This window comes from Calliopsis andreniformis, chromosome 10, assembly GCF_051401765.1.
Source record: "Calliopsis andreniformis isolate RMS-2024a chromosome 10, iyCalAndr_principal, whole genome shotgun sequence".
NCBI classification, from domain to species: Eukaryota; Metazoa; Arthropoda; class Insecta; order Hymenoptera; family Andrenidae; genus Calliopsis; species Calliopsis andreniformis.
This window is the reverse complement of record NC_135071.1, coordinates 12,916,982-12,932,757: the sequence shown is the minus strand read 5'-3', so window position 1 is coordinate 12,932,757 and position 15,776 is coordinate 12,916,982. Positions and strand designations below refer to the sequence as shown.

The window sequence follows — 15,776 nt, the reverse complement described above, 5'->3', positions numbered from 1 at the left end:
AATGTTTTTTCATCTTATGCATTAATAAACGTAATTACAAATGACGAATAACAATAAAGAGAGTAATTATAGAGAACCTATACGATTGATGCAATTTGAAAGTAATAGTTTTTTACAACTTGAAAAAATAATAAAAAGGGTCGTTTTAATGAACATCAGCTTTGTAACTACTTCACATTTACAAAAAATAATATATATGGTTTTCAGGAGAAATTAAATTATTTTAAGCACTTGTGAGAATACTACTGTTTTAAGTCTCCTAGCGGTAATTCGAAGAACTGTGTGTATACGATTTAGATTATTGCAAGTCTAGATTGTAGATTATAGATTAACGTTTTGTCATTTTATCCTAACCATTCTAAACAGTATCGAAGAGTGTCAAGTGTCTTAACTGTTCAATCTGGCGATCAAAGTATAAGACTTTAAAATGAGTACTGTGGATTGGGAGGAAGTTAAAAGATTGGCAGCCGATTTCCAGAAGGCGCAATTATGCTCTACGTTACAAAAGTATGAATTATTTAATTTATAGACAGATATATTTATATGTTTAGTAATTTTATATGCCCAATGACGTTTATTATGAATGAACTTCAAACAGCTGTAAAATGAAATTGCAATTTTCTTGAAAGGAAATTGATTCAAATTAGTCAGTATTTATAATATTTATTTCTTCCTACGCTGTACTAAAATTTTCATTGCTTTTTACTGTGTAGATTATCGGAACGAAATTGCGTGGAAATTATATCAAAATTAATAGAAAGTAAACGATTGGATGTTATATTTACAAATGATGGTAAAGAATATATTACACCCCAACATCTTGGAAAGGAAATCAAGGATGAGTTGTACATTCACGGTGGAAGAATCAGTCTGGTTGATTTAGCACAAATTCTTAATGTCAATTTATCTCAAGTTACTAAGGTGGCAACTGAAATTGAGGAACATACCAAAGGGGTCAGAATAATACTTGGACAGCTTATTGACAAGACCTATACGGATAAAATAGCTGAAGAAATCAATGACAAATTAATGCAACATGGTAGCGTGAATGTATCAGAGTTAACAATACATTACGATTTGCCTGCTGAGTTCTTACAGTCTTTAATCGAAAAGGAACTGGGGAAAAAGATACTCTGCAAACAGGACACGCAAGATTTTAAAGTTTTTTATACAGAAAGCTTTTTAGCTAGAAACAGAGCTAAAATAAGAGGTGCCTTATCTGCTGTCACAAAACCTACATCATTATTGGTTATTTTAGGACAATGTTCAGTACCAGAAAGAATATTCTTTTGTAAGTATCTAGACAAATCTGAACTTTTGAATTGAACAAAATCTGTGAAACATTAATACATATATGATTTGTAGCAATTTTAGACAGTTTACAAGAAATGAAACAGGTTCCTGGTGTTGTGGCAGGAAAACAAGGAACAAATAGTTTATATGTACCAAGTATATATACTAAATGTCAAAATGAATGGGTGGAAAATTATTATAAGCAAAATGGTTACCTAGGTAGGTATTGTTACAGAAAAATGTCAGAAACAGAATAACAACAAAATTTGACATATTTTATTTGTATATAATTTCTTTTTGTTTTCTTTCTATTTTTAGAATATGATGCACTTTCTCGTCTTGGGATATCAGATCCACCAAACTTTATAAAACGCTATTTCCCAAATGAAAATATAATCTTCCTAGACTCTGTGGCTGTAGGCACAACCATTACTGATCAAGTAGACACAAATATCGAAGAAGCTATTACAACAGGATCATTTGTTGATATTAGCCCTCTTTTGCCATCTGTATTCACAGATAAAGATATGGAAATGCTTCTTAAGGCAGTAGAGAAGAAGTTAAATAACAATACATATGTATTTGCGAAAACTGTGGTAATGTCTGATGCATACTTGCAATCTTTGTATAAATCATTTGAATCAATGGCAGAAACGAAAGCCAGAGAAGCAGCAGCTAGTGGAAAATGGTTTCAGGCCATGACAGAAAATAAAATTAAATCCAAGTCAGCAGATATAATACTTGAATGTAGAGGAAGTAAGAAAGAAGAACGTCGAAAAAAGGCCACAATTGGCAAAACAGGGGGCGGTAGTCAAGGAAGGGAAACAAAAACAAAATCTACTAAAAACAAGTATCTCCAACGTAAGAACCGCGAAAATGACTCCGATGATGAGAATTCAAAAGTTACATCAGAGAAAATTGAACTGACATTAATACATTTAGAAGATATAAAAAACGAGATCATGAAAGATGATAATCTCGTAGTGATTGATGACTTAATAGAAGAGTTAGCATCATACTTACAACCAAAAATAAACAGTCATGCATTATCAATCGCAGAACAAATAGCACAGAATAACAAAACTACTAATTTAACCGAAGTCGAAGAACATCTTAATGTATTTATAACAAACATTAAAATATTTGACAAAGGTATTAAACATATGGACAAAGCGGATCAACCTGCTTTAACAAAATATCTGTTAAAATCTCTTGCTACTGATTTTGTGACAGAGCTATTTAAGTTAGCTGCACAACAAAATGTGCTTCAGATTCCTAATAACATTACCACCGAAACAAGACAGAAGATGTTACTTGATTTCCCAGAAGACATAAAGGAACCATTAAGTAACATACATAAATGCCTTAGCGGAAATTCAATAGATGATTTTGTGAATTGTGCAGAAGCAGCAATGTCAGCTTGTTGTCTGGTGCTAAAGAAATATGATAAGAAGAAAGAGAGACCCTTTGTTTTGGGACATAAAAAAGCCTTATTAGATGAACTTAATGCAACACAAGATCCTGCAATAGCACTACATTTGGTTACTAGTATATTATTTATAGCAGCAACACAAAATGTTCTACACATGTCTGGAAGACACGTATCTACAGTTCTTTCATTTCTGCAAACACATTTACAACCTTCTACAATGGCAGCACTTTCCAAATATCATAGTATGTAACATTTAATATTTTTAATATGTCAGGAATAAGTATAACTTTTACAATGATAATAACACATGTTTTCAGTATTATTATTAAACTGTTATTTGTGTTGCAGATTTGGTACTGAAGAGTTTAACTTCTTCAGATGAAGCTGAAAAACTTGAAGTTAATAAGGAATTGGAAGTTGGACTAGCAGAAATTAAAAATATTGCAAATGATTCTAAAGAACAGTTAAAGACTGATAAATCGCAAGAATGAGAGTAACTATACATAAATGTTACTCAATTGTATAAAACTGTATTCTAAAAATTTATATCATATTTTACAATAAATTATATAAAATAATGAAATTATCTCATGTTTTAAAATTTGAAATGAAAAAATGTAGTTACATTTTAAGAAGATCCCATATTATTAACAAGTAGCATTTTATTGTTTTTTGGTTATTTTAAAAATCTCATACATGTGTCATTTTAATTTAATTCTTACTATATCTGTGCAATATTATACATTTGTATATGTACAAATTTTCTTATACACTATTATCTATTAGTTATGCTAATTAATACTAATAAAATAGTACTCACTTTTTTTAAATGCTTATCATACATTACATGTGTTTTTTACTAACATGCCTTATACATCACTCATTTGCAGACTTTATTTTGCATTATAAAGTTGCTAATATCCTTGTAAATCCAACACATCCTGCTACAACAGTCTGCCCAATACCCCAGAATAATGCATAAAGTGGTGGCAGTGGATAACGCGATGCTCTATATACAAAAGCAACAGCAGCAGAGCTAAGAACTCCTGATGTTAGTGGTAATAACACACCCATTATTATTATCAGCAACGGGAAGAATCTTTAAACCAAAAATTATTGTTATTTTGTACTCTACAGAATTATACATAAAAGAACATCATACTCTAATTTATTATCATATAATTAATCGAAAATGCATAACATCTGAATAAAAATTAATTTTTTATTGAACATTATTGATTGAAGTCCTACGTACTTCCCATATTTATGTTGCCTTAACGTGGCAAAACAGATTGCACCAGCTATCGTATGAACGAAAATGGAAGAAAATAGAGCCCATAAAAATATTTGATACCACATTTCTGCAACAGTTGGACCAAAGGTAACAAGTACATTTTTATAATGAATTTATAACATTAAATTAAATTGTAAAACACAAAATGTCCTAAAAAGACTAACGATTATTTACATGAAGAAGTTAATTAATAGCAGTAATTTTTATTTAATGTATAAATACAATTATTTCAATAAGTGTCTACATACCACCAAATGAAGTCAAAGGTATATAAAATGTATTGGCTGAATTTCTTATGTTGACTGGTGGTCGCAAAACAGAAGTATCTGTTTGCGCCTCCATAATTAATATTTCTCAAATATTTTGAACTATAACTCTGACGTTAATATCAAACATTTATATCACATTAGGAAAAGTTACTCTCAACATTGTGTCTGCAACTATAAATACTACTGTACATGTCCAGAGACGATAAAACTGTATGTACAGTGGCCACAAACAACAAAATCTAGAAAGAAAAATGTAAGTCTATCAATGGACTTTTAAACACTGTATTGACATAAATTATTCAATGTATATGTAAAATAACTTTGTTTCACAATTTAGAGCATGCCACAACTGTTTTTATTTTAAAAAATGTACAATCTGTCAATAACTAAGTTCTAAAATCAATGAAAACGATACAAATTTTAACTTACGTTTTCATTCTAAAGTTTTTATGTTATATACGTCACAGCAATTTATAAATAATCATCCTGACCGGTGTCACTTAAAACTCTAACAAAAAGACCCTATATATATCTAACATTTTCATATAAATTTATTTGAATATTTTTCAAAAATATAAACATAATAACAATTTGAACTTATTACTTCTTAGAAAGTCAACATAGGAAACGTTCAACCTCTAACGCGCCCTTACAAAACCATTCGAAACTGCACAGAACTAAAGTCATGAAATAAAAGGAAGAGCTAGAAGTATATTACATACCCACAAAACTGCTACAATTTCTGAACGCACGTTGGTGATATCTGGTGATTTGCGACTTTCCCGACGATAGGCGTACCATCTAGCGGAAATTTTGTTATTACAGTTTTCGTTAGTTTCCATTTTCACTGATTTTCCTGGTTTTCCCTTTCTTACTCCCTCACTTGCATTACATTCCCCTCGTCGTAGTTCCAAAACATTGCAGAACACCGAATCATTGTCCAGAAAAACTATTTTGTAGTATAATTATGCAATTTTTCCACTCCAAATTGTTTTATAATGAATTGTAACACCTTAAGAAGTGCTCTGAATGCTCAGATTACAAATAAATTAATAAATGAACAAGATTTATCATTATTTGTTGATTGAGTGCACTAAAGGGTTTTTAGAAAAAAAATAACTTTGCTGCTGTATATTAACTGGAAGTACAACTACTTCAATATAAACTATTTTGTATATAATTAATGTTCATACACTATGGCTTCAGCTTCAAGTACAAGTGCCCGCAGTTTATTTGTTGAATCAAAAATGAGATTAGCTGATAGAGTACAAGTCAATGTGAATAACATTGCTTCCCTTGCTCGTCAAATACAAAGGGGCTCAAAAAGCAGTGAAGTAATGTGTCATGAAAATTGTATACTATGTATTGGGGGGATTAACTCTTTTTCTCACTGAAACATATTTACAGATACTAATGCATAGTGCGAAAAATTTTGCACAACAGGAGCATGGTTTAGAAACTGCAGAAACTAATTTAAAAAAGCTTGCTCTTATAGCTACTCATTTAGAATATCAAATGGAATCCATCAACAGGAGTTCTATGATATTAGAAGAAGTTACTGAACAAGTAAGGGCCATGCAAAGATAATCCAATTAATTACTTACAATTGCATTTTTATATCACAAATGTTATTTGTAATTTATGTGTTGTGCTTAACTTTAAGAAATAATCTGTTATGTAAAATGTACTATATACTTAATGAATTGTAAAAATAAATATAATTTAACTTATTATCAGGAGGCAATTTTATTCATCTAATAAAAAACTAATTCTATATTTATGCAATAAATTTTATTTAAATTTTTCGTCAGAATATAAAAAGTACTACATTGTATATTTTGTCAAGTTATTCCTTGTTTATTTTTCGTATTTAATTTATAATTTTAGTTGAAAAATAGCTTAATACAAATGATAGATATTGATTCGAACTAATGAGTCTCTGAAAAGTAATAGCATATATGAAAATGCTCCATTTACATAAAATTTTATAGTTTTAAACGCTTAAATTAATTACTTACAACCATGACAATATAAGATATTTTATCAAATTAGAATTTTATGAATTTTGGACTACATACACAAGATATAATTTGCTAAATAATTAATCTTTGTCATGAAAGAGACTTTCCAAAATATTGTAATACAAAATTTATCAAGGATAAAGAATATCATAATGACCAGGACGATACAGTAAATGAACTGCTGGAGTGGCACCCTCAGGAAAATCATGCGCAGTCACTTCAGTCCCTGCACCACGATCCATGTACCGGACCCGTACTCCAGTTCCTAAAGCAGTACTCATTGCTATAATGTGAATGTGATCTGATTCTTTGTACATTGGTTCCACTTCCTAAAAGTAATATAGCTATACAATTTCTAACATATATTTTTGTAGTTTACAAAAAAATGAGCACCAATATTATTATTTTCATTGCAAAAAATTAATAATATAAAGCAACGTTGGTGATACATACCTGATGGCAAAATTCTGAAATAGTACGATCTCCTTCTATAAAATGTTGATAGAAATCAGCTTCGCGTTGTAATTGACCAGATGTAATTAATCTAAGATATACAACAACGTAGTCAGAGTAACCTTGTTCATTGAAAAGTTTATGAAGTTCAATGTAACTTGACTCTGTATTTCCTCCTACTTTATCAATTACTTCCATGAACTATAGTAAAAAGCAACATGTAACATAAACAGATTAGTGAACTGATGGTAAAATACATAACAAATAATATGCATATATTTACCGTGTCATGGAAATCTTCTACTGTAAATTGAGGAAAACCTAATGCTACCAAATTGTCTTTACTTTTTAATGCCAGCTCACGAAACTTTTCATATTCATCTTTATTCCCAATTAATTTCTCAAGATATGCATAACTGAAGGCTCTAAAAAAACAATTTCCATCTGGCCTAGTTCTTCTAATATATGAATACTTCTGAGCCAATGCTTTAGCTTTTGATAAATATATTTCATCTTCTGTATATTCTCGTTCCAAGCTTTTTATTGACTCCTTTTCCCCAACCAGAGCAATAGTTTCAGAAATCTGAAAGTAAATTCAATTTATTTCATATCCTTGCAGAAAGAAGTACATAAATAAAGGTCCCTTTAAAAGAATTATGCATCTTCAGGAATTTCGATTATTTCTTGTACAGGTCTCTAAAATCTGTTTTGTAATTAATTCATTGAATGAGAAGTTTATTTAAGAAAAAAACACCGAAGGACAAGGATGAACTTTAATGACAATGATAAAAAAAGATAAAGTACAGTTCACGATTTGTTAACGAAAAATTATTCACAATTGACAAAAAAATGTTTAACGTATAAATTTGAAAAATGACAGAAAATGACTCCGTTAACCTCTTTCTCGATTCTCCTTTGTTGTTGAAGAATCAACTCATCTTGGTTGACATCTGCAATAAAACGAATATCATAAATTATAAGTTCATGTTTCTCAGTTGTAATTTATATTTAAAAACCTGTATTTTCCGTTAACTGCTCTTTAATAGGCTTCTCTTCCATATTTCAGGAGATTTTCATCAATTTTAAATCGACTGTCAAATTACCAGTCGTAAATAAAAGCCCGATGTCCATGTGGAAATTGAAAAGACATTTACCACCGCATTCAAACACTAGATTGGCAACTGCGTTTCTTGAAATAGCGTGGACGTATAATTGTACGGCATGTAGTATTTCTATTGTTGCGGAAATTAATGCAACTGCTACAGCCGTTACAAAATTGTAATTTTAATTTACAATTGCTAACGCTAAATTCCTATGTAACGTAATAAAATAAATATAAAAATTGAAAAGATCACAATTGGAATGAATTATTTCCACACTATAGGTTTAATTTCAAACGTAAGATAATATCATAAAAATATATAATTATTAAACAGATGATATTTTAACGAATATTTGCAAAAATAATGAGTATTATAATCATGTAAGAAGCATAGTGAATTATAAGTTGTCGATTAATCGAATTACTTCGACATTTGATCGATAAATCGTGTGATTTATAGTTAACTTCAGTCAGAGTAATGTAAACATGGCAAGTTTTGAAAATGAAGGAAGCACGAGTGACAGGGAGCTAAACGAAAGTGCTAGTGGAGAGTATTCTCATGATTCGCAAGAAGAAGTCGAGAGCAATGTTCGCAACGATGAGGAGCAGAAAGACAAATTAGTGAGGTTACCATTAGGGAGGATAAAAACGATTATTAAAATGGATCCTGATGTGAATATGGTTAACCAAGAAGCTGTTTTCCTGATCACCAAATCTACGGTAATTGTAAATTATATTTGAATTATATATTGATATATTATTATACATAAGTCAAAGTAACTGTGAGATTTGGCAAGTTTAATAATACAAAAATAATGAATTTGTATAACCGGCATAATTGATTTGCATTTCTGAAATATTAAATACCATTGATCCTACTTTCTGTTACAGGAACTTTTTATTGATTCCCTTGCTAAAGAATCTTATAAATATACTGCACAGATGAAAAAGAAAACAGTACAAAAACGAGATGTAGAAAGTGCAATCAATAATGTTGATGCTCTTGTATTTTTAGAGGGAATGCTCAATTGACGTTTAATGATATTTAGTTTATGTTTGATCCAGTATAAGAATACTATTATTTTTGTATCAATGAGAATAATACTGTTTTATGAGTACCAGTAACTGAAAACTGGAATTATTTTGGCAAGAATATAGCTATATTTTGTATGCAATGAGTAACAGAACTATAAGCTGTATATTTTAATGTATACCTTTATTGTAAAACTCATTCAATACATATTCATATAATTTCATCTGCATATACAAAAGATTGCATAATTTTATTATACAAATAAAACACATAAATACAACTTGTTCATGTAACACTCATTAATACATTTCTATAAATATTTTAATAACATTTTTGTTAATTGTATGTATATTATTCATAGCGTACCTTGTATAATGCAGAATGAAATTTGTACAATATGGGTTATTTCTAACTTTAGAAAGTAGTCAGCATTTGCATACAATTTAAGAAAATAAATCCTTAAAATTTTTTTCACTTTGATATTAAAGAATAATCACACAAAAAGAGTATTTTTAACATTTGTAGCTAGTATGTAACTTATGTATAACAAAGAAAGAAAAAATCAGTCTTATTTTTACAAACGCCAATTATTTAACTTTTATGCTACCAATTATAAACATTCAGAGATCATAACTTACAGTAAATAATGATGATGCTGAGTCATACAATAATAACAAGAGACATGGACTATTAATCACAATTTTTGTTAATATATACATCAATTACATGCAGGGACCGTTATTTTAACTGCAGTGAAAAAACAGACGAACGAAACGTATTAGAAAAATTCATATGATGTGTGATAAAAAACTTTAGTATACTTGTATTGCATGACTATTACATTTTGTCGTTTATTAAAAGGAGATACGTTATTCTACGCAATTTGAGATATACAGGATCTGGGTTTTCTACATTGCTCTTCGGTTTTATTAAAGTCAGACGAAATCCTTATCATAATTTATTGTAACGTTTTGTATACTATGTTAAATTACTACTACAACATTAATATTTGTTGAGTATTATATTCGGGATAGTTTAAAAGAAGATCGTTTAATTTTTGATAAGCACTGTAATTGAAACTTTTTCAATATTTGTCTCTTTATGCATTCAATTTTTAATTTTTACATAAATATGAAAATCGTCATATTCTAAACGAAGTCTGCAATTTATTTCAGCTAAAAATTAATCTATTCTTCAGCAATTGTAATTCATAATGTATTTAGATAGACTCAGTTAAAATTGGTTTTTTTATAAAACTGTTTTTAGTTTTGTCAGGTGGACTTACATGTAATTGTGCCGACTGAGTTACTTGTTTGTAAATTGCACTGTGAATTTTCCATGTCTAGGTTCGTGTCTTAAACCACTTATTATGTCGTTAGGATGCAGGCTTGCTCAAGCACACTTGATTGTTGTGCCAAGTAGCGCAGTCAATCACGATTATCTTGTTCAGACAGCCAGGGGAGGAATGATATCCATTCTACCTCTGACAGTTGAAGATTTGCTTGCTTACGAGTATCTGTGACAACGTGAACCCTTCATGACTTGGATACTTAGACCTATGATTGACCGTGCCCTAGCATTGATACAGACAACAAAAGAAAACGTCATTGATCAGAACAAAATAACAGCTAGATTGCACGGTGAATTAACAGTCGTGCGTGTTCTAAAAGATAAAAGAACACCACAGGACCGTGAGAATATTAGACGATAATTATTATACATGCTGAGAGTACATGCATCAGCCTTAGCTGATCTAAGGTCTTTCATCAATGAGATCATTTATCAGCGTCAGCGAGCAAACGAGGCACTAGTAACTAGAGAATAACTAGAACCTTCAACAGAGTGCATGACTGCTCTTGAAAAATACGACTCAGGTCCTGAAGTATTTGAGTTATGCAGGAAGGCGTACACCCTTCCTCCAAGAACTTCTGTTACAATAGTGATCAGTAAAGTAAAACTGATCTTCCTGCAGGATCTGCTGGACCTATAGTGCCCAACAATCCTGATAATAGTGATGATAAATAGTCAGGGGATACGGGCAACTTACAAGCAGATTAGGTTTATTATTTCCCAGCACTTTAACCAATACGTTATGCATGTTAAATTACTAAAGATTGTATGTAGTTAATTGACTCTTGTTAGAATTTATCCATATATTAGTCTACTACTTTTGTTTGATGATTGTATTACTTTCGTCTGGTTATGGGTTTTGAGTTGAGTATCTTATAAGGTAAAGGCTTTTATGGAGCTTACAGATGAGTTGTTATTATAACCAGACTATTGGTTTTGTGATATTAATTCACATTACCTGTGTATGTTCTCTATGCTAGGGCAGATTGGTCGATTTTGCGCTTGCACCTTCATTAATGTATTTCAACATTTTTAGTACGACTGATCTAGTACGAATCTATTAGTACGAATCCATTAGTACGAATCCATTAGTACGAATCCATTAGTACGAATCCTTCTATTTCAAACCAATTTTAAATGAGTGTTTTATTACTTTAAGAAATTACAAGCGGCTTTTATGCAAAAATCAACGATTGAAGTATTTATTTTTTAACATTATTTTAGGAAATAAATTTCGATTTGAAATTATATTAAATTTCCTTGCTGCAATGAAAAAGAAAAGAAGTTAATTTTCAATGAACTTCCTTCATTGCCATAGAAATAAAAATTAAATTATTTTTAATGACAAGCATTACATATACATATTTCTTAAAATTCTATTATAATTTCTATTATTGTGCTAAAGTCATCAGATACTATTTGTTTTAGGAAAAAGAATATGAAAATTCATTACAGAAATATGTATATTACTGTATAATCATACATAACTGACACTAAAGGATTAGGAAGTAACTTGCCATACTATTTACTTCTTACGCTTGGCTTTACGCCGTTTACAATCTCCTCTGAAAGAGTTTTGATCTCCCGGTACGTTTGTAGCTCCCGTCTTGCTGTGGTTGTACAGATTATTTAAAAAGTCTTCAAAATCTGCTTCACTATTCAATTTAAAAAATAATTTAGGTTATATTTTAAAAACGATGAGAACTATAAATCTGCAATGAGATTTGAGGTACAGAGTAACGATACCTTGTATTTGGATCTATTTGTTGACGCTTTTTACCACTGTTAGCGGCTTGTGATGGTGGTCGCTGGCCCAAAACAATCCTATATTGAACACTATGCGTATTTGCTTTTAAATGTTTTAAATTACCAGCTTGACAAGCTGCCCAATCAGTGACATTATATACTGCTCCCTCCATACAAGCATAATAATGCCAAAGGAAACCCATTAAACGAGACTCTGCCCAAATGTCTCCCTAGTTCAAATTTTAATGATTGATGTTAGAAACGTGATTTAACTTATTTACTACTTCATAAATAGTCTTTAAAATTACTTCTTTTGCGCTATGACGTATTTTACATTGAGCACAAAACCGCGCCGCATAGCAGGGACGTTGTGTAGGAATTCTTTTATGTCTTAATCCACAATTTGTACACCTTATTGTATTTGCTGCCTGTTCCATCTTTCTGTGAAGTTGGGAAAGTAAATCGCTCAATTCGCCCCAAGCTGCTTCTACTTGCCTGGTTTGATCAAATGCTTGTCTACGTTCCTAATATATTAAAAATGACTTAGTATTATAAATAAATTAATTGTCTAAAAAGAAGATTAAATAAATATTATATCAGATATAAAAACATGTAGTACCGGTTCACCAATTATATCAAATGCATGTACAAGTATTTTGAATGCTTCTTCTGCACCAGGTTGATTATTTTTATCTGGATGAACTAAGAAAGCTTGTCTCTTATAATACTTCTTAATATCGTCATCTGAACATGTTGGCGTTACACCTAATATACTGTAAGGATCTTTTCCTTTGCAGGCTAATAATCTCTTCATGGCTTCTTCACCAGTACTAGGTAATGCAATGTTAGTTTCAAGACCACCACGTAGCCAATTACTATTTTCTTCTTTTTCTTCGCTTTTTGATTTAATTTTACGCCAAAATGCGAACTTACTATTGCCAAACCAATTATCTAACTGTCTGCCAACAGCATTTAAGATACGAATTTTTGAAAATGTCATAGCTACATACACCCATGAGTATTTTAAATACAGTATGGTATGATACCATCCACATTTACAACTAAAACATAAATATACAAAATGCTGGAAAATATTCTTTTCCATGATAACTTATATTTTTTATATTGGAATATTACTTACAGTTGAACAATGAGATTTGCACTCATACTAACTACGTCAGAAACTAAATGTAATAACCAATGAAATATTTTTAATCCAATTTTACTCCAACGACTCGCATATTTATTTAAATTTTTATATAAATCTTTCACTGGAGATTCTCTATTCTCCCTTCTTCGATTTCTTTGAGCTTTTTTAATTTGTTGTGCTTTCTCAGCTTGAAAACGCTTAGAATTCTTTTCTTTCGTTACCTTTTTCTCCTCCTTATTCACTTTAGTTATAACTTGCTGATTTTTCTCTATCTTTTCTGGGGAAACAGTTTGGCTAGAAGTATTTATCGTATTCAAATTGTTATTTATTTGAATAGGTCGTTTTGGTATATTTCCAGTAGATTTGGAATTACTGTTTTGAACCTTTGAATTATTAAGGGTTTCTCCTTTCTCTGGTTTTTTAACTGATTTAGAAACCTTCTTTTTTTCGAATTGGTTAGATCTGTCAAAAGCATTTATTTCGTGAGATTCACTTTGTAAACCAAGATTATCTAGGGATACCCAACGCCTTGGAAGATTTGAATTATTCTTTTCTAATACTTTTCTTGAAGCTTGTATTTTTGGAGAATTATGATCATCACTTCCAGACGAATTTTGCCTTTTTAATACCGCAGATTTAGATTTGTTTTTAGAATTTTTATTGGATATTTTCTTACTTACAGATTCAGCTTTTGGTTTTGTAGACTGAATCGTTAAAGGGGATGGTGGTGCTGGTGCAGACTTTGTTAAAACATCCGAATAAGAAGGTCGCATAGGTTTAACTTCTGCTACTGCACGAGGCTTCTTATATTGAGAATCTGCAGAACTTCTAGGTAACTCTTCGCATTCTCTGATATCCACATTTATTTGTGGAACTGGGGTTACATTTGGAGAGCCACCAAAAGGACTATAGGTACCAGACTGATTAGGTACCCAATTACCAACTAAATTATCGATCAACTGTTTACCATTAAAATTTTGTGTGGGCAGGTCAGATGGTACTGCAATGTGTCGATCGTTAAAGAGCCCATACTCTCTGTCAATCATATTCTGATTCCTATATGGTGCCATATTTGGAACTTGACATTGCTCTGCCATGATTTGAGAAGCATTCCCATATATCACATTAATGTAATTACCTCCTCCAACATCTATTGTACCAATCAAATCATTATTCTCATTTATACCTAAATGATTCACTGCTTGGGATGAAAAATAAATTGAATCTGTTGTGGTCTCGTAACTTGGCATATCTTGCATGTAAAGAGGAGTTCCCATTGAAGTCATTGGTTGCATTGTGGATGGATTAGAATGCGGAGATTGATTAGTAATATAATGCCTTGTTTGGCCCTGTGTATAGTCTCTCCAATTAAGAGACGTTGTTTGTTGTGGATTCACACCGAATTGGACATAGTGTCCATTAGAACTTTCCAAATCTGCAGTCATGGCTTCAATAATTTTATCTAAGGACATACGTTTAAAATCAGGAGACTGTTGTTGCTCTGCCATATTGTACATTTCTATAAAAAACACAGATATGTTTAGTTGAAACATATATTCGTGTACATGTAATGAAATATTTTTAACCCTTTTGTTGCTATAAGTCCACAGTATCCACACATGTGTTTATTAAATATACTTAACGTATATGCTCTTACATATATACATATACAATTAAAGGCTAATAGTTTTTACATATATGTATACTTAAGGAAATTCTTAACAAGCCCAATAATCATTTTCTATTTATGACTTAATGTATACAAAAGGGTTAATCTATCATCAAATAAAAGGCAAAGTGTTTTCTAATAGAAACTTATTTCATTAAGCATAAATATCTGTTTTAAAAACGTAAGTGATTATATTTTCGTTTCTTTTTTGAACAAAAAAATATGGAGAAGACACTATTTATGGGTCACGCAAAGAGAGTAATAGAAAAGGTTGATAAGATGAGAAAATGATTTGGAGAAATATAGTTTGAATTATTTGTGAATTCGTTTCGTATGATTTAGTAACCTAAAAACAAATGTTTCTGTGTAAGACCATAGCAGGTGTACGATGCAACACTTACAGTCATCGGCAAGTGTATCACCGCTAAATATCAGTTTACATTATGTTCAAAACACACAGCTTCTTAACGTATATAGGAAATATCATATTTAACTGATATATACAATTTTCAGCTGGATACCATGCGGTTAATACAAAATCAGTCACTCATATTCGTTCGTGACCCGCACTACGATCAGATTCATAAACGGATCGCATAAATAGTTTTCTTTCTGTATACATACATATCTATGTGTGCATATGTGACACTCTGTTACGAAAAGTTCAGAAAAGTTCCTAGATAAATGGATACGTTCAACTACTGAGTTCTTTACAGCTTCGATAAACGGGATCTTGACATTAATTTTAATAAAACTTCTGGTGCTTTTGCATTATTATGCTTTTTACATAGGTATTTCATTGAAAACAATGAAGCGCGATCGTTTCTAAATGTTTTTGAAAATGGTATAACTGTCGTGCTTTTTTACTAGAGGTGCATCCTTATTATTAGCCTATCAGCTTCCTCCTGTTTAAATTTAAAAATACATTCAGGAACTTCATTAACTTGTCCCCGTAACACCTTTG

The 15,776-nt window shown here is 30.7% G+C and overlaps 6 protein-coding genes across 7 annotated transcripts; 3 read left to right on the top strand and 3 right to left on the bottom strand.

The window, feature by feature from the left end:
* Positions 1-155: 155 nt before the first annotated feature.
* On the top strand, positions 156-3,297 carry Ufl1 (UFM1 specific ligase 1). Its single transcript, XM_076386375.1, has 5 exons — positions 156-507; positions 714-1,291; positions 1,366-1,512; positions 1,612-2,967; positions 3,074-3,297. The coding sequence occupies exons 1-5, from the start codon at positions 428-430 to the stop codon at positions 3,214-3,216; spliced, it is 2,304 nt and encodes a 767-aa protein (XP_076242490.1). The 5' UTR covers positions 156-427; the 3' UTR covers positions 3,217-3,297.
* A 95-nt stretch (positions 3,298-3,392) lies between these two features.
* LOC143184301 (transmembrane protein 170A) lies at positions 3,393-4,960 on the bottom strand. Its single transcript, XM_076386378.1, has 4 exons — positions 4,718-4,960; positions 4,268-4,527; positions 3,981-4,086; positions 3,393-3,824 (listed from the first exon to the last, which is right to left on the bottom strand). Exons 2-4 carry the CDS (start codon positions 4,359-4,361, stop codon positions 3,629-3,631), a joined length of 396 nt encoding a protein of 131 aa, XP_076242493.1. The 5' UTR covers positions 4,362-4,527; positions 4,718-4,960; the 3' UTR covers positions 3,393-3,628.
* A 195-nt stretch (positions 4,961-5,155) lies between these two features.
* On the top strand, positions 5,156-6,021 carry Borcs7 (BLOC-1 related complex subunit 7). Its single transcript, XM_076386380.1, has 2 exons — positions 5,156-5,622; positions 5,696-6,021. Exons 1-2 carry the CDS (start codon positions 5,485-5,487, stop codon positions 5,873-5,875), a joined length of 318 nt encoding a protein of 105 aa, XP_076242495.1. The 5' UTR covers positions 5,156-5,484; the 3' UTR covers positions 5,876-6,021.
* A 106-nt stretch (positions 6,022-6,127) lies between these two features.
* Positions 6,128-8,002, bottom strand: LOC143184300 (ubiquitin thioesterase otubain-like). Its single transcript, XM_076386377.1, has 5 exons — positions 7,779-8,002; positions 7,660-7,712; positions 7,046-7,345; positions 6,763-6,963; positions 6,128-6,638 (listed from the first exon to the last, which is right to left on the bottom strand). The coding sequence occupies exons 1-5, from the start codon at positions 7,819-7,821 to the stop codon at positions 6,441-6,443; spliced, it is 795 nt and encodes a 264-aa protein (XP_076242492.1). The 5' UTR covers positions 7,822-8,002; the 3' UTR covers positions 6,128-6,440.
* A 348-nt stretch (positions 8,003-8,350) lies between these two features.
* Positions 8,351-9,172, top strand: Pole4 (DNA polymerase epsilon subunit 4). The gene is made up of 2 exons (XM_076386379.1): positions 8,351-8,584; positions 8,756-9,172. Exons 1-2 carry the CDS (start codon positions 8,351-8,353, stop codon positions 8,894-8,896), a joined length of 375 nt encoding a protein of 124 aa, XP_076242494.1. The 3' UTR covers positions 8,897-9,172.
* A 546-nt stretch (positions 9,173-9,718) lies between these two features.
* Positions 9,719-15,349, bottom strand: LOC143184298 (uncharacterized). Of its 2 annotated transcripts, none has more exons than XM_076386374.1 (7): positions 15,214-15,349; positions 13,135-14,662; positions 12,613-13,054; positions 12,302-12,517; positions 11,994-12,223; positions 11,770-11,902; positions 9,719-11,510 (listed from the first exon to the last, which is right to left on the bottom strand). In XM_076386374.1, exons 2-6 carry the CDS (start codon positions 14,658-14,660, stop codon positions 11,773-11,775), a joined length of 2,544 nt encoding a protein of 847 aa, XP_076242489.1. In that variant the 5' UTR covers positions 14,661-14,662; positions 15,214-15,349; the 3' UTR covers positions 9,719-11,510; positions 11,770-11,772. The 2 variants fall into 2 exon arrangements, with proteins under 2 accessions (XP_076242489.1, XP_076242488.1); XM_076386373.1 differs by having other exon boundaries at positions 11,777-11,902.
* Positions 15,350-15,776: the final 427 nt, after the last annotated feature.